Raw genomic sequence first — 27,016 nt, 5'->3', positions numbered from 1 at the left:
GCATTCGTTCAAAACGTACCTTTCTTTGTGCAACTTCAGGTGCCGAACAAAGTTGGACGTTGTGGCAGCTCCGTCTGTAATCTTCGCCCCTCATGTTTTACAAATTGCAACTCGTTTTTTGTCGACTACCTCGTAATTTTTATAGCCAAACAAAACTATCTTTGGTATCATTTTGCCAACTGGCGCGTTGTTGCTTGTTGTGCTTCAGTGGTTGTCTTGTAATGTGCCTGCTAAGATGCTGTTGAATCAAACCAACATGGGACTACAGTGATTGGATGTCGTGCAGGCAGCGCGCGTGTTCTCTGCATGCATACAGGTGGTGCACATTTTTTTCACAGATGCAGATACACTGAGAGCGGCGTGGCCGTGTGAAAATTTTTTTCCCCCCAGGTTTTCATGGGAAGTAGCAAGTCTTCTCGAGTCAAAATGCACAAGTCCAAGTGAAGTCACGAGTCATTGATGTTAAAGTCCAAGTCAAGTTGCAAGTCTTTGTATATTTTGTCGAGTCGAGTCTGAAGTCATCAAATTCATGACTCGAGTGTGAGTCCACACCTCTGATCTGTTGAATATGAAAATACAACAAACAACAAATACATTTGACTTAAAGTGGTGGAACAGTGCAGAACAACATACAGCCATTAAGTTGCCCCAACAGGGCGTTGTGTATCAAAAAGGTAAATGAAAATAAATTAATATAATGACGAAAATATTACATCTATATAACAAATATAAATAAATAATTAGTCCCATAGTATTCAATGGCTGACTGTAGTAGGTGATTTCATATAATATTGTAAATGTAAACTCATTACTTGTCTGAATTTCCACATTATAATGGAATCATAAGCTACTAGTCATAAGAAGAATGAGGGTCCTTGACCGATTAGAATGAAATGCATCCATTCCAAACTGGATGAAGGGTCCTCAATATTTTGGCCCTTATAAGACATAATCTCATAAAATATGATATTTTTCCCTATTTGAATTAAGGTCTACTGTACAGTAGAGATGTCAGTTAAAGGGTTAAGTTCTGTTTTAGGTGGGATATTATGAAAGCAAAAAACACTAAACAAGACCAAAAATCTTGATTTATTAACCTGTTAACACAGTATACCCCCATTTCCCCATTATATCTACTTACAAGTCATTTGCCCACCAGCAACTTTAGTTGCCGCTTGGACTTTTGACTTAAGTGTACAGAAAACTTTAGATCTCTTGTAAGATATCTTCCCAGCGCTAAAGTATCCCTTTAAAGTTATATACATTTATGCATTTAGCAGACGCTTTTATCCAAAGCGACTTACAGTGTCGCCTTATTACAGGGACAATCCCCCTGAAGCAACATGGAGTAAAGTGCCTTGCTCAAGGACACACTGGTGGTGACCGCTGGGATCGAACCAGCAACCTTCTGCGTATCAGTTCCATGGTTTAACCCACTGGACCACCATCTCACATCTTTAAATCTAAAAACTCTCCACACTGACCACATATGACTGGCTTCTCTCCAGTGTGAACTCTCATGTGGTAACTAAGGGTTCATTTATATCTGAAAGTCTTTCAACACTGATCACATGTAAATGGCTTTTCTCCAGTGTGAATATTCATGTGTTTCACAAGGTTTAGTTCTCGAGTGAAGCCATTCCCGCACACAGTGCAGACGAAAGACTTCTCTCCAGTGTGAACTTTCATGTGCCTGTTAAGATTTCCTTTATGTCTGAAACTCGTTCCACACTGTTGGCAGGCATACGGGCTCTCTCCAGTGTGAACTCTCATGTGGGCTATAAGGCTTCCTTTTTCACTGAAATTAGTTTCACACTGTTGGCAGGTGTAAGGCTTCTCTCCAGTGTGAACTCTCTTGTGGGCTTTAAGGTTTGTTTTTCGGTTGAAACTCTTTCCACACTGTTGACAGATGAAAGGCTTCTCTCCAGTGTGAATTCTCTGTGATTGTTCAGGCTTCCTTTTTAACTGAAACTCTTTCCACACTGTTTTCAGGTGTAAGGTTTCTCTCCAGTGTGAACTCTCGTGGGCTTTAAGGTTTGTTTTTCGGTTGAAACTCTTTCTACACTGTTGACAGGTGTAAGGCTTCTCTCCAGTGTGAATTCTCATGTGTACTTTAAGATCTGCTTTATGTCTGAAACTCTTTCCACACTGTTGGCAGGTGTAAGGCTTCTCTCCAGTGTGAACTCTCGTGGGCTTTAAGGTTTGTTTTTCGGTTGAAACTCTTTCTACACTGTTGACAGGTGTAAGGCTTCTCTCCAGTGTGAATTCTCATGTGTACTTTAAGATCTGCTTTATGTCTGAAACTCTTTCCACACTGTTGGCAGGTGTATGGCTTCTCTCCAGTGTGAACTCTCGTGGGCTTTAAGGTTTGTTTTTCGGTTGAAACTCTTTCTACACTGTTGACAGGTGTAAGGTTTCTCTCCAGTGTGAATTCTCATGTGTACTTTAAGATCTGCTTTATGTCTGAAACTCTTTCCACACTGTTGGCAGGTAAAATAACTTTGAGTTCTTGTCTTTTGAGCTCTCTTTTGCGAAGAAGTCTTTTTAGCCTGTTTCGATTTTCCTCCAGTCATGAAATCATGATGGTCATCATAATGGTCTTTCTCTTCTTTCCTTTCATTAAGTTCATGACTTGCCTCTTTCAATGCCATGAGATCTAGGACAAAAAACATACATAAAATAATTTAGACATTTAAAGCCTCAATACCAGAGTATAGGGTAGTAAGATATATATCCTATCCTATGGATCAGGGATGGGCAGCTTTGGTCCTGGAGGGCCAAAGTTTTAATGAAAGACGTCTGCATTTAATTTTGAACACTTGGGGTAAAATTTGGGGGTTGGGTTGAATTTTGCAGGTGTGTTTGTTCAAGGATGGAGTAGTGCTGGGTGGTTAGTAGTGATGCGCGGGTCGTCTCATAACCCGCGGGCCCCGCGGGTAACCTGCGGGTCGGGTTGGGGCGGGTTAAGAAATCTTCACTTATTTGCGGGGCGGGTTGGGGCGGGTCATTAAAAACAAAATAAAAAAATCTATGTATGTTGCCTGCAATTCCCTATAGCCTATATAAAATATTTGGGAGTATCTATTTTCATATTTTATTAGGTTTTTTTGATAAGGTTACAATATGAAAGCCGTAGCAACGTAACTTGCATGATGTCCCCAAGCCTTTGGCATCACGCGGCACGTCATGACAGCTGCGCGCCGAGCAGCTCCCACCACCGGCAGCCACGACAACAAAAACGGAGAGATAAAAGTGAAGATGGAAGACGAGGTGCTGGAGTCTAGCCGAAATAGATTAAACCCTGGCACAGTGGACGCCATTCTTTTTTTGCACAGCGAATGTAAACACGCTATGAACATTTCTGTGTGCTAAATAAAACAAAAGTTTAGTGGTTATGTAGCGTAGGCTATAAACTGCCTATACAAATCTGAAATAAAAAATGGTTAAGCCTTCAAGATGCAAACGCTACTTTGGTGAAAATTAAAGGTTGAAAATCTTTATCATTATCTTGTTATTAATATGACCTGATTTATGGTTCACATTCATAATAATTGTATGGTGTTGCCAGTTTACAGGGCCATGTTTCCAAGCACTTTCAGAAATAAAGGCTGTTTTCATTTACATTACAATGGCTAGTATGTCTATTTAATGGTCGCGGATGCGGGGCGGGGCGGGTTTTAAAATTTATACACTGGTGCGGTGCGGGCTGGGGCGGGCCAAATAATTTCATAAAAGCAGGACCCGCGGGTTGGAAAAAAAGCCGACCCGCGCATCACTAGTGGTTAGACCAAAAATCTGTATCATGTTTTTTTATTTATTTATTTTTGCAAGATTTTGGTGGTTTCACGGTGTATCACAGTTTTGATATAACCTAACAATTTAGAAGTGGAAATATAATTAATTATAAATATTATAAATTAATAATAATAGTATGCTTTGCTGTGAATGTAATTCTTTCATGGTAGACAGCTTTTGTTTTGACGGCTGAGAACTAAGAATTTTTGTGTGCGTTTTAACAAATGGTATATTATTTATTTATTCATTCATTTATTAATCAATTACGCTTTAATGTACAATACTAATATATTTCTTCAATAGTAATATATTTGTTCTTTCATGTTACACCAACCTTTAATTTTGATGTGAAGACCTGTGAATTCTTCAGGTCATCATATGGCCGTAAGTGGTATTTGCAGTATTAAAGAGTTCGTTTTGGATGTTATTTAATTTTTCTGTTATAAGAATTATTACTGTTAGTGTAAGAAAATTTGCAGTTTGAGACTTTGATATATAAAAGCTCATTGTGATATAAGAATGTAGCGACTGAGGTGAATCAAACACATAATCATCTGTTACATCAAGGGTGTCCAAAGTCCGGCCCGCAGGTCAAATGCGGCCCGGGGATGAATTTCAAACGGCCCGCAGCTTGTCTATTAAAATATATCATATGTGGCCCGCCACTGATTTTTTCACGCAAGGTGGCAGTACTAGATTTTAGGCCAGGGCAACAGCAGCAAAGGCGGAAACAGCACTACTCGAGCTCTGCGCAACTCACAAGCTCTGAACAAATGTGTTTACCTGCTGAGTGTCTCGATCACGCGCCCACTAAACAGCCCGTGAGAAGTGTTCGAGTTCGGCACGGAGGTCTCCGGTACGAGCTGCAAATCTCTCTGTGATTTCATTTAGTTTAAAGCCAGTTAAACAGCGCTGACTTAATCAACAACACTAACGTGCAAATCAGAAGAAACACTGAGCCGATTAAGTCAGAATACTTTTCAACCAACAATTCACCATCATTTATAATGGATTTATTGTGGTAACACTACCTCTAACGGTGGTAATTTGTCAGAAATGTAGGTTAATATCTAATTTTATTTAATTTTTAATGTAGTCATGTATTCGAGGCCAAATTGCAGACTATTTTTGTCATAAACTTGCAGTTTTGTGCATTTGTATTTATGTTTATAGAGTAAATACCATAAAGCCATTCTAGATATAGAGAAATATATATATATATACAGGTCCTTCTAAAAAAATTAGCATATTGTGATAAAGTTCATTATTTTCCATAATGTAATGATAAAAATTTAACTTTCCTATATTTTAGATTCATTGCACACCAACTGAAATATTTCAGGTCTTTTATTGTTTTAATACTGATGATTTTGGCATACAGCTCATGAAAACCCAAAATTCCTATCTCAAAAAATTTGCATATTTCATCCGACCAATAAAAGATAAGTGTTTTTAATACAAAAAAAGTCAACCTTCAAATAATTATGTTCAGTTATGCATTCAATACTTGGTCGGGAATCCTTTTGCAGAAATGACTGCTTCAATGCGGCGTGGCATGGAGGCAATCAGCCTGTGGCACTGCTGAGGTGTTATGGAGGCCCAGGATGCTTCGATAGCGGCCTTAAGCTCATCCAGAGTGTTGGGTCTTGCGTCTCTCAACTTTCTCTTCACAATATCCCACAGATTCTCTATGGGGTTCAGGTCAGGAGAGTTGGCAGGCCAATTGAGCACAGTAATACCATGGTCAGTAAACCATTTACCAGTGGTTTTGGCACTGTGAGCAGGTGCCAGGTCGTGCTGAAAAATGAAATCTTCATCTCCATAAAGCTTTTCAGCAGATGGAAGCATGATGTGCTCCAAAATCTCCTGATAGCTAGCTGCATTGACCCTGCCCTTGATAAAACACAGTGGACCAACACCAGCAGCTGACATGGCACCCCAGACCATCACTGACTGTGGGTACTTGACACTGGACTTCAGGCATTTTGGCATTTCCTTCTCTCCAGTCTTCCTCCAGACTCTGACACCTTGATTTCCGAATGACATGCAAAATTTGCTTTCATCCGAAAAAAGTACTTTGGACCACTGAGCAACAGTCCAGTGCTGCTTCTCTGTAGCCCAGGTCAGGCGCTTCTGCCGCTGTTTCTGGTTCAAAAGTGGCTTGACCTGGGGAATGCGGCACCTGTAGCTCATTTCCTTCACACGCCTGTGCACGGTGGCTCTGGATGTTTCTACTCCAGACTCAGTCCACTGCTTCCGCAGGTCCCCCAAGGTCTGGAATCGGTCCTTCTCCACAATCTTCCTCAGGGTCCGGTCACCTCTTCTTGTTGTGCAGCGTTTTTTGCCACACTTTTGCCTTCCCACAGACTTCCCACTGAGGTGCCTTGATACAGCACTCTGGGAACAGCCTATTCGTTCAGAAATTTCTTTCTGTGTCTTACCCTCTTGCTTGAGGGTGTCAATGATGGCCTTCTGGACAGCTGTCAGGTCGGCAGTCTTACCCATGATTGCGGTTTTGAGTAATGAACCAGGCTGGGAGTTTTTAAAAGCCTCAGGAATCCCAGGTGTAATTAGTTGATTCAGATGATTAGGTTAATAGCTTGGTTATTTTCATGATATGCTAATTTTTTGGGTTTTCATGAGCTGTATGCCAAAATCATCAGTATTAAAACAATAAAAGACCTGAAATATTTCAGTTGGTGTGCAATGAATCTAAAATATATGAAAGTTTAATTTTTATAATTACATTATGGAAAATAATGAACTTTATCACAATATGCTAATTTTTTGAGAAGGACCTGTGTATATATAAATAACTTTTTGCCTTGTGTGCGCTACAAAAAAATGCTGTAATTTTTATATTTTTGTCTTGTTTCTAGTATAAATATATCTAAATATTCTTAAATCAAGATGCATTTACTAGATAAGTTAAATGACATTAGATATTTTTTCTTATTTTCTGGAAAATTAAATTAAATTGAAGTGAGTTTTTGGTTAAAACAAGCAAATATATCTGCCAATGGGTAAGAATTATAATTTTTCTGTTTGGTTTTCTTATAAGATAATTTTTCTAATACATTGGCAGATAATTTAGTTTGTTTCAAGCAAAAACTTAATTCATTTAAAATTTTCCCCCCAGGAATCAAGAAAAAATGTCATTTTCCTTGGTAAAAGTATCTTGATTTAAGAATTTTTAGATATTTGGACTGGAAAAAAGACAAACATACCAAGTAAGAAAAGTAGCACTTGTTAAATTTAAATAAGAACAGAGTTCTAACTCACTAATAATATTTAAATTTCACCCATTAAAACTTTTGGTTGATGAAAGTTTTACTTTATTTACTTTATTTATTGTTAAATATCTATAAATTTACATCTCAAGCTACTCTACTGTCAGCTCAAGCTTTTGTCAAATATGTCATGTTTCCAAGAAACAAAACAAATAAACAAAATAAATATATATAATAGAAAAGGGACCGGCCCCCGGGTATGTCCACAACATCGAATCTGGCCCCCTTTTAAAAAAGTTTGGACACCCCTGTGTTACATGAACAAATATGTTTTGAAAGCTCTATGCTTATTAGCAGACCTTCCTCCAATAGCACAGGGTACCAGGATACTCCGTTACCTGGGTTACCATCAGATAACCATTGTTTTACAGCCTAAAAGAATGTGGCCACATGGCAAAGACAAAAAGCCTGTAAAACACGCTTTTGCCTCAAGTTATAGACAAACTGTCTATAAATGAACATAAACCCCAGGACATTGTATGTACACACATACTGTCTTGTATGTTATTTAGTTTATGCATGTCTTATGAACAACTTACTATTTCATGTTACCTCATATATGTCATGTCTCCAATCAAATTAATTCTCGCTTCACGACTTACACCTTCACATAGGTCACGTCGTTGTAGTAGGCAATGTGTGTTTGTTACATTAACTAGAGTATAAATGGGCACAGACCCACTGATTTCATGCTTGAACAAAAGAGCCATTAAATCTCCAGAAGAATTTCCCGCTGGTCAAGTCTACCTCAGGAGGGTGTGACTACTCCCATACCTTAAAAAGAGTGATCTCAGATTCTCTTTTTCTCCTTCTCTTCTTCCTGGCTGAAACAACACATCTCAGCCAGCAGGCCCAACTTACAGCTTGTGCAACTTCCTCAACCTCGATGTCAAAGCAACCATGCAAGTTCACCGTCATTCCTTCGCTCATCACAGAAGGAATCGATCGCAACTGCAAAACCATCGGATGGAACCATCATCAAGACTTTCTCCTGCGACCGTATATCTGGACGCCTTCCCGGGCGAATGCAAGTAATGTACTAAGAAATACAAGTCACTGTGTAGTTAGTAACGCATTGCTTGCACCAGGCTAATGTTGACAAGAGAGGAAAGTACATTTTTCTGAGGTATTAAACTTTTTTTTCGTAACAAATTATAAACAGGTTATAAACAAGTTATAAACAAGTTATAAACGTGTTTCATCAGGAATTGCGTAGAAGACGTTGTTCCGACCAAAACAATACGGCTGTACCCAAACCAGAAGCCGTGGCTAAATGGGGATGTTCGCGCGGCACTCAATGCGCGGACCTTCACCTTTAACTCCGGTAATGCGGAGGAGCATAAACAAGCAAGTTATGCCCTCCGGAAAACCATCAGAGCAGCAAAACGGCAGTACAGGGACAAGATTGAAGGACAGTTCAACACCACCGACTCCAGAAGCATGTGGAGGGGAATTAACACCATCACGGACTACAAAGGGAACACAAACTCCACCGTGAACACCGCTGCCTCTCTCCCGGACGAGCTCAACACCTTCTATGCTCGCTTTGAGGGAACTAACACCGCCCTCGCGGAGAGAGAGCTCGTGGCTGAAGATACAGAGGTTGGTGCACTCTCCGTATCTGTAGTGGATGTAACCCGATCCTTCCGGCGGGTGAACGTCCGTAAAGCCGGGGGTCCAGACAGCAATCCGGGCCGCGTCATCAGAGCGTGCGCGCACCAACTGGCTTCAGGCGCATATTTTTCAGAGTTTTCACGGACATCTTTAACCTGTCCCTCTCCCTGTCCGTGGTCCCCACATGCTTCAAAACGTCCACCATTGTTCCTGTACCGAAGCAATCAAAAACACTCTGCTTAAACGACTGGCGTCCTGTTGCTCTGACCCCCATCATCAGCAAATGCTTTGAGAGACTAGTCAGAAACCACATCTGCTCTGTTCTCCCCCCCTCACTGGACCCACTGCAGTTTGCATACCGCACAAACCGCTCCACTGATGATGCCATTTCATCTACAATTCACACTGCTCTTTCCCACCTGGAAAAGAGGAACACGTATGTGAGAATGCTGTTTGTAGACTACAGCTCAGCATTCAACACCATTGTGCCCTCCATACTTGACATTAAACTCCGGGCTCTAGGCTTAAACAGCTTATGCAGCTGGATCCTGGACTTCCTGTCAAACAGACGCCAGGTGGTCAGAATGGGCAGTAACATCTCCTCATCACTGACTCTCAACACTGGAGCCCCTCAGGGCTGTGTTCTCAGCCCACTCCTGTACTCCTTGTACACACATGACTGTGTGGCAACCCACAGCTCCAACACCATCATCAAGTTTGCTGACGATACGACAGTGGTAGGTCTCATCACTGACAATGATGGAACGGCCTACAGAGAGGAGGTGCACACTCTGACACGGTGGTGTCAGGAGCACAACCTCTCCCTCGACGTCAGCAAGACCAAGGAGCTGGTGGTCGACTTCAGGAGGAATGAGAGAGAACACCGCCCCATCACCATCGATGGAGCACCGGTGGAGAGAGTCAGCAGCTTCAAGTTCCTCGGTATCCACATCACAGAGGAACTCTCATGGTCCGTCCACACCGAGGCCGTTGTGAAGAAGGCTCATCAGCGCCTTTTCTTCCTGCGACGGCTGAGGAGGTTTGGAATGAACCGCCACATCCTCACACGCTTCTACAGCAGCACCATAGAGAGCCTGCTGACTGGCTGCATCACCACCTGGTACGGCAACAGTACCGCCCGCAGCCGCAAAGCCCTGCAAAGGGTAGTGCGCACGGCCAGCTGCATCATCGGAGGTGAGCTTCCCTCCCTCCAGGACATTTACGCCAGGCGGTGTGTGAAGAGAGCTCAGAGGATCATCAGAGACTCTAGCCACCCGAGCCATGGGCTGCTCTCACTGCTGCCATCAGGCAGACGGTACCGCAGCATCAGAACACGCACCAGCCGACTCCAGAACAGCTTCTTCCCACAAGCAATTAGACTCCTGAACTCTTGATCCATCAGGATCATAACACACACTGGACAGAATATCACTCAGCACAACCCACTGTAGATACACACACATTATATACACATTTATTTATCATTTATCACATAGCACCTATTGTACATTGGATCTCTACTGTGAATAATAATGTATACTGTACATGGTATATTATCATTACTATAGCTTAATGTATACTGTTTAATGTATGTTTAGTGTATATTGTTTAAAGTATATGTATATTGTAAGTATGTGTATATTGGTTAAAGCTGTGAGAACTACACTCACATTGTGTAAATTATTTATTGTTTATTGTAGAGTATACTGTGCTAGATGTGTGGATCAGCTCTAATGTCACCCGAATCCACTGCTAAAATCTTCCACACCTATGATTTTCTCTGATTAAGGTATCCGCACCCGATCATCACATTATTAGAATTATTCAAATTCTCAAATTTGCCAAAAAGTATTGGGCCACTCCTCCAAATCACTGAGTTCAGGGGCCTCATTTATAAAACTTTGCGTAGGATTTACGTCAGAAGTGGCGTACGGATGAAACATAGGACGTGCGTACGTACAGAAATATTCAGATTTATAAAACCGTGCGCACACACATTCTACGTTCCACAATCAATCTTAAATGTAGAGCAGCTTTTGCGGCTTCATGTCACGCCCATAGTTGCCCATAAATAGTCCGTGAAACGCCCACAAGTTAATATTCATCGATTGCGAAATCATGGCAAACACAGAGAGGAAATAAAAAAAGACGTAACTTCACTCAACCTTGGCAAGGTGGAACAGAGGAGAAAAATGTTGTTTTGGAGGGCACTGTGTGGGCATTACTAATGCCAAAAAGGCACTTGAGTGGCAAAAGGTTGCAGATGCCGTAAATGCTGTAGCTTCACAACCTCGGACCATGGCCAAAATAAAAAAGAAATGGTCGGACATCAAAGTCGAGGCAAATAAGCGTCTAGCGCTCCATTGCCAGAGTGTGTCCTCGTTTGCCAGCAAGTCTTCTTGCCGTGTGAAGATGCGTTCACTCTGAATCCTTCCATTTGCCACATCTTCTAAGAGCGCAAGATCAGCCATCGTGCATCATTACGCATTGTGATAGGGCATTTTATTTCCATCCATTTCATTGCATCTGACAAGCTACAGATGTCGGTTATAATCTACGTGGAAATCTATCCATCCATCCATCCATCCATCCATCCATCCATCCATCCATCTATCTATCTATCTATCTATCTATCTATCTATCTATCTATCTATCTATCTATCTATCTATCTATCTATCTATCTATCTATCTATCTATCTATCTATCTATCTATCTATCTATCTATCCATCTGTCTGTCTATCTAATTGCATCTATATCTGCTCCGCCAGATGGACACATTGACATATTTCATTCTGTTTACCATATTATTTATGAGGATGAATTGCATAACATGTCAATATTATTGCAAACATATTTCACATTTTTGTTTGTTTTGCACTGCAGATCGATCAAACGGGGGTTCGTGTAGGCTGTTAATTGTAATACTTGCTTTGTGAAGTCTTCATGTTATTTATGAGACGCAGTATTGCCATTTCTTTTACACAACGGTCTACAGTTTCACACACTTTCACGTGTTTCTTCATCTGCCGACGGTGTCGCCATTTCTCATTTCACCCGTTTTTGTGTGTACGCCTGGGTCAGAGCTTGCGTGAAGGACCGCACATTTTCCCGTCAAGTTTGCTTTTTATAAATACCAATTATTGCGTAGAGAGTGGCGTACGCCTTCTTTCGTTCATAAATGAGGCCCCAGGTCTTCAATTTTCATAACTGGTCTTGAGTCCGAAACTGTTATCCCCTAACACACTGTGTCCGACTGATTGCACTTCATCTTATCTATGTATCATCTTTTTATAACGTTTTTTTATTTTTATTTAAACTTGTTTTTATCTTTGGTTATTGTTATTTGCTTTCTTAAACATGGTATTTTTATTAAGTCGTGATTATCAATATTTTAATAATTTTTCTATGTAAAGCATTAGGGCTGAGCGGTATATCGAGTTTGAACAATATATATTGATACATTTTAAAGAGACAAAATGGAATGAGGCAATACCGTTTATATCGATATACAGTAGATTGATACGAACGCATCTGAAAAATAGCGGAGTACGCAGAATGAGCTGATGCAGGGAAAGTGCATAATACAATTTGTCCTCAACAAGACACATGCTTTATATTAAGGGCTTCAAAATAACTGGATATAGTTAGATATAGTTGACCCGTATAGTTTAAAGCAGCTTGCCCAGTCAGACGCTCTGAGAGATACTTGTGCTGACAGACAGATAAATAGCCTATTTGTTCTGTTTAATGCGTTTGAAATGTGGTGCTTTCCTCAGTGCATAACTTACATTTCACAGGTATATTCTCCATCAGTAAATGTTAGAAAGTCATGCAAATATGTCCATTTTATGTCAGGAGAGGACACACCTTCTGCAAGTGAATCTCTGCTAAAATTCCGTGAACGAGCGCCACTGCGTGCATGTGCGCCAAACAGACGGAGCGCAATAGAATAGAAATGCAATAATTCTGACTAAAGTATACTTCTAAAATATTTGTTGTTGGACAATAAATGTGCCATATGTGGAATTCTAAACCTAAAAGTAAGTATATTTTTATGAAAGCGACCATTAAAATGTGGTTATATATAAATATAGGCTAATATGCTTGTTTTTATTTTCATTTTTAGTTTAGTGAATTTAAAAACAAAATTATTAATTGTAAACCTCCAATTTGCACATAATATATCCTACATTACATTCACTGTATTGGTTTATAGCTTTCAATATCAACATTGTTTTTAGGACATCACTGGGCAGGATGTAAAAAAAATCTATAAAAAAAAAAAAATGTATACTGATTTTTTGCATCCAAATAGGAAAACTTAGAAAATACCAGGATGTATACCGTGTATCGCCATTTAAACCAAAATACAGATATTATTTTTTGATTATATCGACCAGTTCTATAAAGCATTTTGATTTACCATTGTGTATGAAATGTGATTTATAAATAAACATGCCTTGCATATTTAACTTTACCACCATAGCCTACTAAAGTGCTGACTTTATACTTTTGACTGAATGGTTTGCTTTATTTCTTATTGGAGAGCTTCCTATACCTTTTACTTATACTTTTATAATGGCCATTATTGATCATTAAAACTGACGTTTAACAAAAAGAGAGTTGTGTTTGTCATATTTCATTTTATTACAGTGAAGACAATCAGAGTACATATTCACATATTGCCTGAACCACATATTTATAGGTTGAATGTTATATTTCATTTTGTTTTAAAGGTCCCGTTCTTCGTGTTTTTTTGATTGTGTTTACAGTGTGCAATATAACATGTGTTCATGTTTCGCGTGTAAAAAAACACAGTATTTTTCACACAATTTACTTATCTGTATACCGCTGTTTTCACTGTCCTAAAAACGGCTGGTGAGTTCCTGTTCTATGAAGTCCCTCCTTCAGAAATACGTAACGAGTTCTGATTGTGCCAGCGGTTCCTGTGTTGTGATTCGACAGCAGCTTAGCGCACGTTGTACGGAAAGGGCACGCCTCTTAACGGGAGAATGATCTCTATAGCGTCCCTGGGAAAGCCAAACAAAGGTGATTTGACTCCGGGATGAAAATAACAGCGTCTCGACGACATGGCGACAAACACACTCAAGCTACAGTTCCTTTTCTCCACGTGACCATCCTCTTCTCCACGTGGGACAGCAACAAGACCACGCCCCCTTTTTCGCGTATTCTTGTGGGCGGAGGTTAGTCTGTTCTACTGTTCTACTGACGTAATTAATGAAGGAAGTACCAGGATGTAGTCCAAGCCGGCCGTTCGCTGTAGGCTTTGAAAGGGAACTTCTGTTAAATAAAATATCTTGCTTGGCATTGAACTTTGAGCTTTATAATTTTACAGGTATTATTTATGCTCTAACAGCAACATTACACACTAACTAAAGTTTGAACAATGGGATCACGAAGAACGGGACCTTTAAATATGCATGCAGTGAAGATAATCAAAGTACGCTTTTCCTGGACCACATTTGTGTGGCTATTTATGTTTAAGATTCTTAAAAAAAAAAAAAAAATATATATATATATATATATATATATATATATATATATATATATATATATATATATATATATATATATATATATATATATATATATATATATATATATTATCGTTGCTTTATGATATTAATATTGAACCACTGTACTCACATGAACTGATTTAAATTGTGTTTAGTACATTAATGGATCTTGAGAGTGTACATTTCTGTGCTCCCTATGGAGGCCTCACTGAGCCTTCAGATTTCAACAAAAATATCTTCATTTGTGTTCCTAAGATGAACGGAGGTCTTACGGGTGTGGAACGGCATGAGGGTGAGAATAAATGACATTTAATTTTTGGGTGAACTAACCCTGGCCAGCCTTTTGCGGATATAACAGCTTCAACTCTTCTGGGAAGGCTTTCCACAAGGTTTAGGAGTGTGTTTATGGGATTTTATTTTATTTTATCATTCTTCTAGAAGCACATTTGTGAGGTCAGGCACTGATGTTGGAAGAGAAGGCCTGGCTCTCAGTCTCTGCTCTAATTCATCCCAAAGGTGTTCTATCGGGTTGAGGTCAGGACTCTGTGCAGGCCAGTCAAGTTGGGAGAGGAAGGGGTCATTACCTCTTGGCAGGTGTAAGCCTTCTCTCCTGTGTGAATTCTCATGTGGCCTTTAAGAAGCCCTTTTCGAGTGAAGCTCTTTCCACACTGTTGGCAGGCGTGAGGCTTCTCTCCAGTGTGAATTCTAATGTGTTCCTCAAGGGTTCCTTTACGAGTGAAACTCTTTCCACACTGTTGGCAGGTGTAAGGCTTCTCTCCAGTGTGAATTCTCATGTGGAATTTAAGAGACTCTTTATGAGTGAAGCTCTTTCCACACTGTTGGCAGGTGTAAGGCTTCTCTCCAGTGTGAATTCTCATGTGGACTTTAAGAGACTCTTTATGAGTGAAACTCTTTCCACACTGTTGGCAGGTGTAAGGCTTCTCTCCAGTGTGAATTCTCATGTGTTTCCCAAGGTTTGCTTTATGAATGAAGCTCTTTCCACACTGTTGGCAGGTGTAATGCTTCTCTCCAGTGTGAATTCTCATGTGTTTCCCAAGGTTTGCTTTATGAGTGAAACTCTTTCCACACTGTTGGCAGGGGTAAGCCTTCTCTCCTGTGTGAAGTCTCATGTGGCCTTTAAGAAGCCCTTTTTGAATAAAGCTCTTTCCACACTGTTGGCAGGTATAAGGCTTCTCTCCAGTGTGAATTCTCATGTGGACTTTAAGAGACTCTTTTTGAGTGAAACTCTTTCCACACTTTTGGCAGGTGTGAGGCTTCTCTCCAGTGTGAATTCTCATGTGTTTCCCAAGGGTTCCTTTATCAGTGAAACTCTTTCCACACTGTTGGCAGGTGTAAGGCTTCTCTCCAGTGTGAAGTCTCATGTGGCCTTTAAGACGCCCTTTTCGAGTGAAACTCTTTCCACACTGCTGGCAGGTGTGAGGCTTCTCTCCAGTGTGAATTTTAATGTGTTCCTCAAGGTTTCCTTTACATCTGAAACTCTTTCCACACTGAGTGCAGGTGTAAGGCTTCTCTCCTGTGTGAATTCTCATGTGGCCTTTAAGATGCCCTTTTCGAGTGAAACTCTTTCCACACTGCTGGCAGGTGTGAGGCTTCTCTCCAGTGTGAATTTTAATGTGTTCCTTAAGGGTTACTTTTTGAGTGAAACTCTTTCCACACTGTTGGCAGGTGTGAGGCTTCTCTCCAGTGTGAATTTTAATGTGTTCCTCAAGGTTTCCTTTACGTCTGAAACTCTTTCCACACTGTTGGCAGGTGTAAGGCTTCTCCCCAGTGTTCATTTTCCTGTGGACTTTAAGGTGCTGTTTTTCAATTAAACTCTTTCCAGACTTTTTTTGTGAGGAAATCTTTTCAGTCTGTGAGCAACTAAAAGATTTTTCTCCAGCTATGAAATCATGATGTTGCCCATACGGATCTTTCTCTTCCATTTTATTTAGTTCTTGGCTCTCCACTTTTAGTGCCATCAGATCTAAAAGAGAAAAAAAACAAGTTAACCCCAGTTAAATGGCACAAAACAACAGACAAAGACATTAAACCAGAAACATGTATGTTACATCCTATACCCAGTAAGCTACAGTTCTTTAGGAAAATTTACAAACTCACTTTTCATCATGTTTGGATTCTATGTGTTCAGGACACTGCCACAGTTGTTATTGAAGTGGTTTGGAATATAGGGATTTGCGATTTGGGGAAAATATCTAATTGCGATTTTTCTGACAGATATTATGATTCGATTTGCTATTTAAAGGGGTGGTAAAGCACGATTTGACTTTTCTAACTTTAGCTAATGTGTAATGTTGCTGTTTGAGCATAAACAACATCTGCAAAGTTACAATGTTCAAAGTTTAAAGCAAAGGGAGATATTTGCTTTTAAAGAAATCAATTTCTAAGGACTACAGCAAACGGCCAGTAGGGACTACTAGACATTCCTCCAGGGTCTCTGACATCACCAGCCCCAATATTTACATAAACCCCTCCTCCGAGAATATTAAATAAGTGGGGGCGAGGCCATTTTGTATCGCCGGGGGGAAGCGTTGTTGTGGTTAGTAGGCTGGAGTGTTGTTGGCGCAATGCCGACGAAACGCTGTTATTTTCATCCGGATTGCAGGTCCACTCTGTTCAGCCTTCCTAGGGACGGGAGTGCGTTGCAGTGCGTTTAATATACAACATTTTATATGCGTGTGTGTATGAGACAGAGGGGAACAGGGGTCGGATGAGAAGACCGGAAAATGTGACATAATGGACAATATTCGTCTGTATTTGCAATACACGAGCCGCGGTTCAGCTGCACGAGACAAACACTGCCAGGGCACCCGCTGCACAATTCACGGAGGAAAGCTTCCACAATCTTCGCGAGTTCAATGCAGGATTCGCACAGCGGCTTGTCCTGAAGGATGGATTCAAAAACAGAAGCTGTTTACGGGCCACAACCTGTAAGTATGATTTATTTTTCGTTGATGTGTTTTCCTGTAATAGTCTGTATTGTTAATTGTACGTTGTGGCAAGGAAGTAAACAGATGATAACGCTGTTTGGCTCTGCAAACCAGTTTGTTAAATGCTCATTCATACTTAACGTTATCCGACAAACACCTAACGTTACAAACTTTTTTTTAAATCTCAACAGCGAACTTGGCATTAGTGTAAATTATTCTTTGATTAGAGCTTTTATGTATTGTTTATCTACAGGCATGCTAAACATGGTTCTGTGTTTGATTTGGCTACTAGTAAAGCCAATGTTTAGTGTTCATTTTGGGTTAATAGTTCTTGCGACAGATATTTGGCTATAATCGTTCTATAAATACAAAAGTAACAGTGCCATTCAGGAGCGATCACTATAGATCCGCAGTCTTTACTCTTGAGGACTGAACAGGTTCTGCTCGATCATCTTCACTAAAATTGTCTGGGTCCGATTCTGGCTCAAATTGGTATGGTTTTATTGATGCCATTGTTTCTAATACTACCCAAAGCACAGTCTACCGGTAAAGGTAAAGGGCGTGATGTTTCCGACAAACGTGCACTAGGCGGTTAGCGAATCACAACACAGCTAACCAATCTGAGCCCATTGCGTATTTTGAGGGACTGGCTTCATACAACCCGGAAACCATCAGACCGTTTTTACAAAGAGGGACAGAGTAGTGTAGAATAAAAGTAAAATATATGAAAAATAATGAATTTTTTTTTAAACGAAGCATGAACACGTTACAGTGCACCCCACAAACACAATCAAGCCTTCGAAAGAATGTGTTTTACCACCCCTTTAATTCTGTTAGGTCAAGCTTCAGCTGCACACCCTCTAAAGCCGGGTGCACACTGTGCGATTTTGGCCACGATTTGGCCGTCTGAGACAAATTTTGAAATCATAAAAGATTTCTCTGATGCTAGGCTAAAATCTGAAGTCTTTGATCTTTAGTTTGACATGTGCACCGACAACCAATTAATGACCGTTGCGATCAAATTTTACCTCGGACAAAATTCTGGCAGTGTCAGAAGATTTTAGGCGCAATCCTGCAGTGTGACTTCTCCTAGGACGATCGTCAAATCAAGAATCAGTAGGAGCGCAGAACCCAATGACGCATTTCGTGCTACAACATCAAATCACAACAGGGAACATGTCGAAAAGAGTCAGGTGAATGAAAAATGCCACTGCTTGTTTTTGTTGTTTGCTGAACGCTACCATTGTGTCTGTGAATGCGGCTCACCGTTACCGAACGTATCACGGATTGATGACGTAAAACTCAGTCCGTACGAGTCTCTTGCTTGCGTCCGTTTTTCACGTCTGACTGTCGTACAGTCTGACATAATGACAACTGAGATCCTACAGTGTGACATTACATCAGGGATCATGTTCATACAGTCTGACAAGCAACATTCGCAAAGGATTTAGAAAAATCGCACCGTGTGCAGGACCCTTAACTCCAATTATAAAATAGTTTTTTCTCCAATTCATTGTTGAAATATAATTTTATACACAGTGTCTGTCATTTTCACGACAGGTTTATTTAACATGCATGAAATAATCAAGACATCACTAACAGGTTAAGTAGAATATAATGAATATAACGGCTAATATAGAGCATAATTTTATTCACTAGAGAAATCAACTCTTTCACTAAATATATGTTGACACTGAATGACTGCCTGAGGTAAATGTGATGCTAACGTTACATGACATTGTTTAGTTTACAAGCAGTTATATTGACGTCTTTCCCCTGTTGAAACACTGATTTAGCGATTACACCACATGACAGTAAGTTGTAATGTATCCTCAGCATCAGGGACGTCGTTAGGCCTATTTTAGGGGGGCTGAAGCTACCCCAAAATGTTCCTAAGCCCCCCAAAATGATAATAAGAACCACAATAACAATTCGATTTATCAATAACCCGTTTCCTCATTCATATTTAGACGCAACAAATGATTTATATCCAGCTACAAAAAAATAGCCGAAAAGTCGGAAGTTGGACAGAAGTACAAAGAGTCGTTGTGCTATCAAGATGATACAGCGTTGCAGACCGGAGCACTACTGCAAGTAACTTCATCTCGTCTCATCGTTACCAAGGTTATAATCGTTAACGAAAGCGAACGAAAAAACGAAAACTAGGTGGGTTGTCGTTAACTGAAATAAAAATAAAAACGAGGCAACTGGTAACAAAAATGGTAACTAACCAAAACTGTAATGTGTGTTTGGCAAAACTAACTAAAATAAAACTATAGATCAAATGTCCTTAGTTTTCGTCTTCATCAATGTCTTTCATTGAGCAAATAACCTTCAGCTGCATTTCCTTCCCCTGCGTCTCTCACTCACGCGTCTCTCTCACATCCACACGCGCCACCAGGGGCGTAAATTTAATCTAAAAGTTGGGGGTGACAATAAACATGAAATTTCTCAAGAGCAATTTTTGAAGGGGACACAAATAATACAGCCAAAATCGTACTTGTAAGGATGTGTGTACCACAAAAAAAAAAAAAAACAACATTTTGTACTTATTTGGCGTTTTGGTGCACTGAAAAATTATCTAATGTCCGTTTTTCTTTTCTATGTTATTTTATCTGACCAACAACAACGCAATAGTAGTTTAAATACGATTAAGGTTCACCACGCAGTCATATTATAATTATTAAATTATCTTGCGTCCTCTACATAGTATTTTATAATATGATATTCAGATATTTAGATATTTAACTGCAGCAAGCCCTCTGATCTGCCCCTTATCATCATATTGAGCAAAACCCTACACAGATCTGACTGAACTTTCGGTTTAGAATTAGCCAATTTTTAGAATTTGGGGGCGGGTTGCTTGAATTTTGGGTTCATTAGCCTATTATTCGTAATGAAAAACACAACAACAAAACAGTACAATGACACACTCCCTTAAATAGGCGCTTTTACACTTTGAAACCAAATCTTCGATAATCTTGTCTGTCAGCTGTTTGCTCGTTCGGCTCGTGCTGTATTGAGCAGACACGTTCAGTTTTTAATTGTTTTGTCAGTTCTCTAACTGAACTCAATGATTTTATTACTATACAGCGGAGCGTAGGGGGTGCGGCGGTGGGCAAGTGATGTTAACAGTGTTTTGCCTAATCTGTATTAAAAAGAAAAGAATCACTTCATCTGACGTTTAAAATGAAAATAGCCTTGACCGCGACTTACTGGTGTTTCACAAATGCTGTCTGAAGAGCCTTGTTCTCTCCCCAAACTTGTGTGGTAGTTTTTCTACGTTCTACTACGTTAGTTGAGGTGTGCGGTGGATCAAACCACTGTGAGGCAAGGGGGGACTCAAAATGTTTCTAAACTTAAAACGCATTTTTTTGTCCCGTTTGCGTTTGTATTGTTTTACTACTTACACATTTATTTTAAATATATATTGTTATATTATTTACAATACTCAGCATGGTTTTTAGGGGGGGACAGCCCTCATATAGGGGGGGTCCTGTCCCCCCCATCCACTCTGCGATTTACGCCCCTGCGCGCCACACACACAACACACACACACACACACACAGCCCCTCCCCTCCGTGCACACCGCCGTCTCCATGAGAACGAGTGCTCGCCGTTGAAAGCAAGTTTGCGAAAGGTTGGCATCTCGTGAACACCTTTACACAATCACACACTGAATGTTTGATGAGTAGGCTATTGTATAGGGTACATTTATCAGAAGCCTTGGATGAACAGGGAAGTGCGACTCCTGCTGAAGTCACGCAACACTGCCTTCAGATCAGGAGATGCACAAGCCTACAGTACATCCAGAGCAAACCTGAAGAGGGGCATCAAAAAGGCCAAGCACTGCTACAAGCTAAAGATAGAGGGACACTTTTCCAACTCTGACCCTCGACGCATGTGGCAGGGCATTCAGGCCATCAGCGAATACAAACCCACCCACTCCACCCCCGCAGCCACTGATGTCAACTTCCTGAACGAGCTAAATTACTTCTATGCTCGTTTTGAAAGAGACAACAGAGAAACTGCCACCAAGCTCAAACCCTCAGCTGACCACCCACCAATCACACTCTCCTCCACAGATGTCTGCAAGGCACTGAGCCGGATCAGCGCACACAAGGCTGCTGGACCAGACAACATCCCTGGTTGTGTTCTCAGGGCATGTGCGGAGCAGCTTTTTTTTTTTTTTCAGTTTTTACAGACATTTTCAACCTGTCTCTTGCCCAAGCAGCTGTACCAACATGCTTTAAACGCACTTCCATTGTGCCAGTGCCAAAACACTCTAGCCCGAGGTGCCCTAATGACTACCGCCCTGTAGCACTGACACCCATCGTTATGAAGTGCTTTGAGCGGCTGGTCCTGGAACACCTAAAAGACTCTCTACCATCCACATTGGACTCACACCAGTTTGCCTATCGCAGCAATAGGAGCACAGAGGATGCCGTTTCCATGGCACTGCACTCTGTGCTCACCCATCTGGACAATAAGAACACTTATGCACGCATGCTGTTTGTTGACTTCAGCTCAGCATTCAACACTGTCATCCCATCCAAGTTAATAGCCAAACTTGGAGACCTGGGCATCAACACTTCAATGTGTAACTGGATTTTGGACTTCCTAACAGACAGACCCCAGAATGTTCGATCAGGATCCACCTGCTCCACGTCCATTACACTCAACACTGGTGTACCACAGGGCTGTGTGCTAAGCCCATTTCTCTACTCCCTCTTCACCGCCGACTGCAAGCCTGTGTATGGAACTAATGATATAAATAGTAAACTTAATAATAAACTTCACCTGTAAATTCTGTTTATAGTAATAGCCATCCGTATATTATATTCATAGTACATATTCACCTGTAAATTCTGTTTAAAGTAATAGCCATCTGTATATTAAATTCCTAGTACATATTCACATGTAAATTCTGTTTATAGTAATAGCCATCTGTATATTATATTCACTGTACATATTCACCTGTAAATTCAGTTCTGTTTATAGTAATAACCATCTCTCTATTTATACATATTTATATATACTCAGTACATATCCATGTCCTGCACTTACGCAACCACTGTATATCCTGCACTTGCTGCTATTGCACTTCTGGTTAGACCTAAACTGCATTTTGTTGCCTTGTACTTGTACTTGTGTAATGACAATAAAGTTGAATCTAATCTAATCTAATCAGGAGCAAAATCTGGCCTAAGGAAATTCCCCCTTTGATGTCTCTAAAAGCTAACATTACAGTAACTTTTCTTTAACAGAGTAGAAATGGAAGAGAATATGTCTGTCACGTTTTACTTGTTAAAGGGATAGTTCACCAAAAAATGAAACTTCTGTCATCATTTACTCACCCTCAAGTTGTTTCAAACCTGTATGAGTTTCTTTCTTCTGCTGAACACAAAAGAAGATATTTTGAATAATGTTTGTAACCAAGCAGAGAGAGCAACCATTGACTAAAAATACTATGGTAGTCAATGGTTGCTTTCTCTGCTTGGTTACAAACATTATTCAAAATATCTTCTTTTGTGTTCAGCAAAACAAAGAAACTCATTCAGGTTTGGAACAACTTGAGGGTGAGTAAATGATGACAGAAGTTTCTATCCCTTTAAGCTCTAGATGTGAGTGCAAAGATTTTGCAAACGCAAGTTACAAATACCCTGGGGGCGAGTGTGGGAACTCAGATTGAAGTGTGTTCGGCGCTTGAAACAAGACGACTGTGAACTGTTAAAGATGGCACTCGGTTACACGCGTGCACCGAACTATCCGTCATTGTGTTAAACCCGCCAATAGCGCGCCAGGTGAATAAGCCGGTTTCTGATTGGTCCCCGCAAATTTGTAACAGAAGCAGGATAGAAATATGTACAAGTTTCCAGCCTGAGGTACAGGGCGAAATCAAATCGCCTGCAGTTTGGGCTGGGTTTACCTGGTCTAGGCCATTTCAGGAGCGACTCGCGGAACAGGATAGCGGATTCAGTCAATTAAAAGCGCTCGTCATTCCTGAAACTTTGCGGTATATGTGGACGTTGGTCCTCTTAAGAAACATAGTTTAGACTACAGAAAGCAAGCAGTGCAGCCGTTATAGTGATCGACAGAAAATCCCTCTATAAACCAATGAATCTAACAGCACAAAAAATTATTTACATTGAGTATAAGCTTTGCTTGTTATAATGAGAGGATCTGTGAGCGTGTAGACTTGAAAATATCAAATGAGTGAGTTCAGCTTTGAGAATGAAACCAACCTGTGTGTTCTTCAGTTTTTTCATGTTTCACTCTCAATGTTTCTTCAATCTTCATGTCTTCTCTCTCCTCTTTCTCTGTGTGTTCCTCAGTTTCTTCATGTTTCACTCTCAATGTTTCCTCAATCTTCATGTCTTCTCTCTCCTCTTTCTCTGTTTGTTCCTCAGTTTCTTCATGTTTCACTCTGAATGTTTCTTCAATCTTCACGTCTTCTCTCTCCTCTTTCTCTGTTTGTTCCTCAGTTTTTTCATGTTTCACTCTCAATGTTTCTTCAATCTTCATGTCTTCTCTCTCCTCTTTCTCTGTGTGTTCCTCAGTTTCTTCATGTTTCAAACTGAATACATTTTCAATCCTCAAGTCTTCACTCTCCTCTTTCTTTCTTTGTTCCTCAGTTTCTTCATGTTTCAAACTGAATACATTTTCAATCCTCAGGTCTTCACTCTCCTCTTTAATAAACACCATCTTTATTAATGATCTCAGTCGCTTCTCCAGGAGTTTTTCTGTGTGTTTGTCCTGTTTAAGACGAAAAATAAATCCACATTAAATCTCTGAGTGTCTCAATCAGCTCTATTTCAGTATCAAAAGTCTCAGTAACACTCAAAACTAGCACTACAAACTAATAAAAGAAAACAAATTACACAAACACTATATATTTATTTAATTTCTCTCATCTCTACTCGTCAGAAACTGAACTCATGTTTATATGATGAACTGAGTCTCTATCAGCTCTAGTTCAGTCTCAGTCACACTCAACACTAGCACTACACACTAATAATGAACACTAGAGAGTGTGATAAAGCTCAGTTTCTCTCATCATCTCTACTCTCAGAGACTGAACTCATGTTTATATGATGAACTGAGTCTCTATCAGCTCTAGTTCAGTCTCAGTCACACTCAACACTAGCACTACACACTAATAATGAACACTAGAGAGTGTGATAAAGCTCAGTTTCTCCATCATCTCTACTCTCCAGAGACTGAACTCATGTTTATATGATGAACTGAGTCTCTATCAGCTCTAGTTCAGTCTCAGTAACACTCAACACTAGCACTACACACTAATAATGAACACTAGAGAGTGTGATAAAGCTCAGTTTCTCTCATCATCTCTACTCTCCAGAGACTGAACTCATGTTTATATGATGAACTGAGTCTCTATCAGCTCTAGTTCAGTCTCAGTCACACTCAACACTAGCACTACACACTACACACTAATAATGAACACTAGAGAGTGTGATAAAGCTCAGTTTCTCCATCATCTCTACTCTCCAGAGACTGAACTCATGTTTATATGATGAACTGAGTCTCTATCAGCTCTAGTTCAGTCTCAGTAACACTCAACACTAGCACTACACACTAATAATGAACACTAGAGAGTGTGATAAAGCTCAGTTTCTCTCATCATCTCTACTCTCCAGAGACTGAACTCATGTTTATATGATGAACTGAGTCTCCATCAGCTCTAATTCAGTCTCAGTAACACTCAACACTAGCACTACACACTAATAATGAACACTAGAGAGTGTGATAAAGCTCAGTTTCTCCATCATCTCTACTCTCCAGAGACTGAACTCATGTTTATATGATGAACTGAGTCTCTATCAGCTCTAGTTCAGTCTCAGTAACACTCAACACTAGCACTACACACTAATAATGAACACTAGAGAGTGTGATAAAGCTCAGTTTCTCCATCATCTCTACTCTCCAGAGACTGAACTCATGTTTATATGATGAACTGAGTCTCTATCAGCTCTAGTTCAGTCTCAGTAACACTCAACACTAGCACTACACACTAATAATGAACACTAGAGAGTGTGATAAAGCTCAGTTTCTCCATCATCTCTACTCTCCAGAGACTGAACTCATGTTTATATGATGAACTGAGTCTCTATCAGCTCTAGTTCAGTCTCAGTAACACTAAACACTAGCACTACACACTAATAATGAACACTAGAGAGTGTGATAAAGCTCAGTTTCTCTCATCATCTCTACTCTCCAGAGACTGAACTCATGTTTATATGATGAACTGAGTCTCTATCAGCTCTAGTTCAGTCTCAGTAACACTCAACACTAGCACTACACACTAATAATGAACACTAGAGAGTGTGATAAAGCTCAGTTTCTCCATCATCTCTACTCTCCAGAGACTGAACTCATGTTTATATGATGAACTGAGTCTCTATCAGCTCTAGTTCAGTCTCAGTAACACTAAACACTAGCACTACACACTAATAATGAACACTAGAGAGTGTGATAAAGCTCAGTTTCTCTCATCATCTCTACTCTCCAGAGACTGAACTCATGTTTATATGATGAACTGAGTCTCTATCAGCTCTAGTTCAGTCTCAGTAACACTCAACACTAGCACTACACACTAATAATGAACACTAGAGAGTGTGATAAAGCTCAGTTTCTCTCATCATCTCTACTCTCCAGAGACTGAACTCATGTTTATATGATGAACTGAGTCTCTATCAGCTCTAGTTCAGTCTCAGTGACACTCAACACTAGCACTACACACTAATAATGAACACTAGAGAGTGTGATAAAGCTCAGTTTCTCCATCATCTCTACTCTCCAGAGACTGAACTCATGTTTATATGATGAACTGAGTCTCTATCAGCTCTAGTTCAGTCTCAGTAACACTCAACACTAGCACTACACACTAATAATGAACACTAGAGAGTGTGATAAAGCTCAGTTTCTCCATCATCTCTACTCTCCAGAGACTGAACTCATGTTTATATGATGAACTGAGTCTCTATCAGCTCTAGTTCAGTCTCAGTAACACTCAACACTAGCACTACACACTAATAATGAACACTAGAGAGTGTGATAAAGCTCAGTTTCTCTCAGAGACTGAACTCATGTTTATATGATGAACTGAGTCTCTATCAGCTCTAGTTCAGTCTCAGTAACACTCAACACTAGCACTACACACTAATAATGAACACTAGAGAGTGTGATAAAGCTCAGTTTCTCCATCATCTCTACTCTCCAGAGACTGAACTCATGTTTATATGATGAACTGAGTCTCTATCAGCTCTAGTTCAGTCTCAGTAACACTCAACACTAGCACTACACACTAATAATGAACACTAGAGAGTGTGATAAAGCTCAGTTTCTCCATCATCTCTACTCTCCAGAGACTGAACTCATGTTTATATGATGAACTGAGTCTCTATCAGCTCTAGTTCAGTCTCAGTAACACTCAACACTAGCACTACACACTAATAATGAACACTAGAGAGTTTCATACACGTGCTCAGTTTCTACTCGTGAGTTTATTCTGTTACTTTACTCACACAACGCTGATAAATGTTAGATAAAGCAATGCAATGTTACATTTAATAATAAGTAATTCAATCTGCGTTGCTTGTAAAACTTTGAAGATGGTTTCTATAGTTTTAAACACTTTAAACACTTTAAACACAAACCTTTCTCCAGCAGAATCGCAACACATGCAGGAGCGCGGCGCAGCCTTATGACGTCACATCACCACACCAAAATAAAAGTCCCGTTCACACACTCCAGTCTACAATCACAGAAGTGCACAAATACAAATAGTACAAGAGATGGCAGAAATT

General features: G+C 40.1%; 1 protein-coding gene across 2 annotated transcripts; it reads right to left on the bottom strand.

Moving 5' to 3' along the window:
- Positions 1-1,070: 1,070 nt before the first annotated feature.
- LOC307128789 (uncharacterized protein) lies at positions 1,071-26,934 on the bottom strand. 2 transcript variants are annotated; one of them, XM_079820773.1, is made up of 4 exons: positions 26,867-26,923; positions 23,432-23,942; positions 14,823-16,222; positions 1,071-2,656 (listed from the first exon to the last, which is right to left on the bottom strand). In XM_079820773.1, exons 2-4 carry the CDS (start codon positions 23,889-23,891, stop codon positions 2,642-2,644), a joined length of 1,875 nt encoding a protein of 624 aa, XP_079676899.1. In that variant the 5' UTR covers positions 23,892-23,942; positions 26,867-26,923; the 3' UTR covers positions 1,071-2,641. The 2 variants fall into 2 exon arrangements, with proteins under 2 accessions (XP_079676899.1, XP_079676898.1); XM_079820772.1 differs by lacking the exon at positions 1,071-2,656 and having other exon boundaries at positions 14,557-16,222; positions 26,867-26,934.
- Between the last annotated feature and the right edge of the window lie 82 nt (positions 26,935-27,016).

Source organism: Gobio gobio (assembly GCF_949357685.1).
Source record: "Gobio gobio genome assembly, chromosome: 1".
NCBI lineage: Eukaryota > Metazoa > Chordata > Actinopteri > Cypriniformes > Gobionidae > Gobio > Gobio gobio.
Note: the sequence above shows the minus strand (reverse complement) of the source record. Positions and strands in the feature narration are given on the sequence as shown.

Excerpts from the sequence above, each read along its gene's own strand:
- LOC307128789 (XM_079820772.1), bottom strand. The coding sequence starts at position 23,891 with ATGGTGTTTATTAAAGAGGAGAGTGAAGACCTGAGGATTGAAAATGTA. Across the intron at positions 16,223-23,431 it reads AAAAACTGAAGAACACACAG|ATCTGATGGCACTAAAAGTG; the intron begins GTTGGTTTCATT and ends TTTCTCTTTTAG.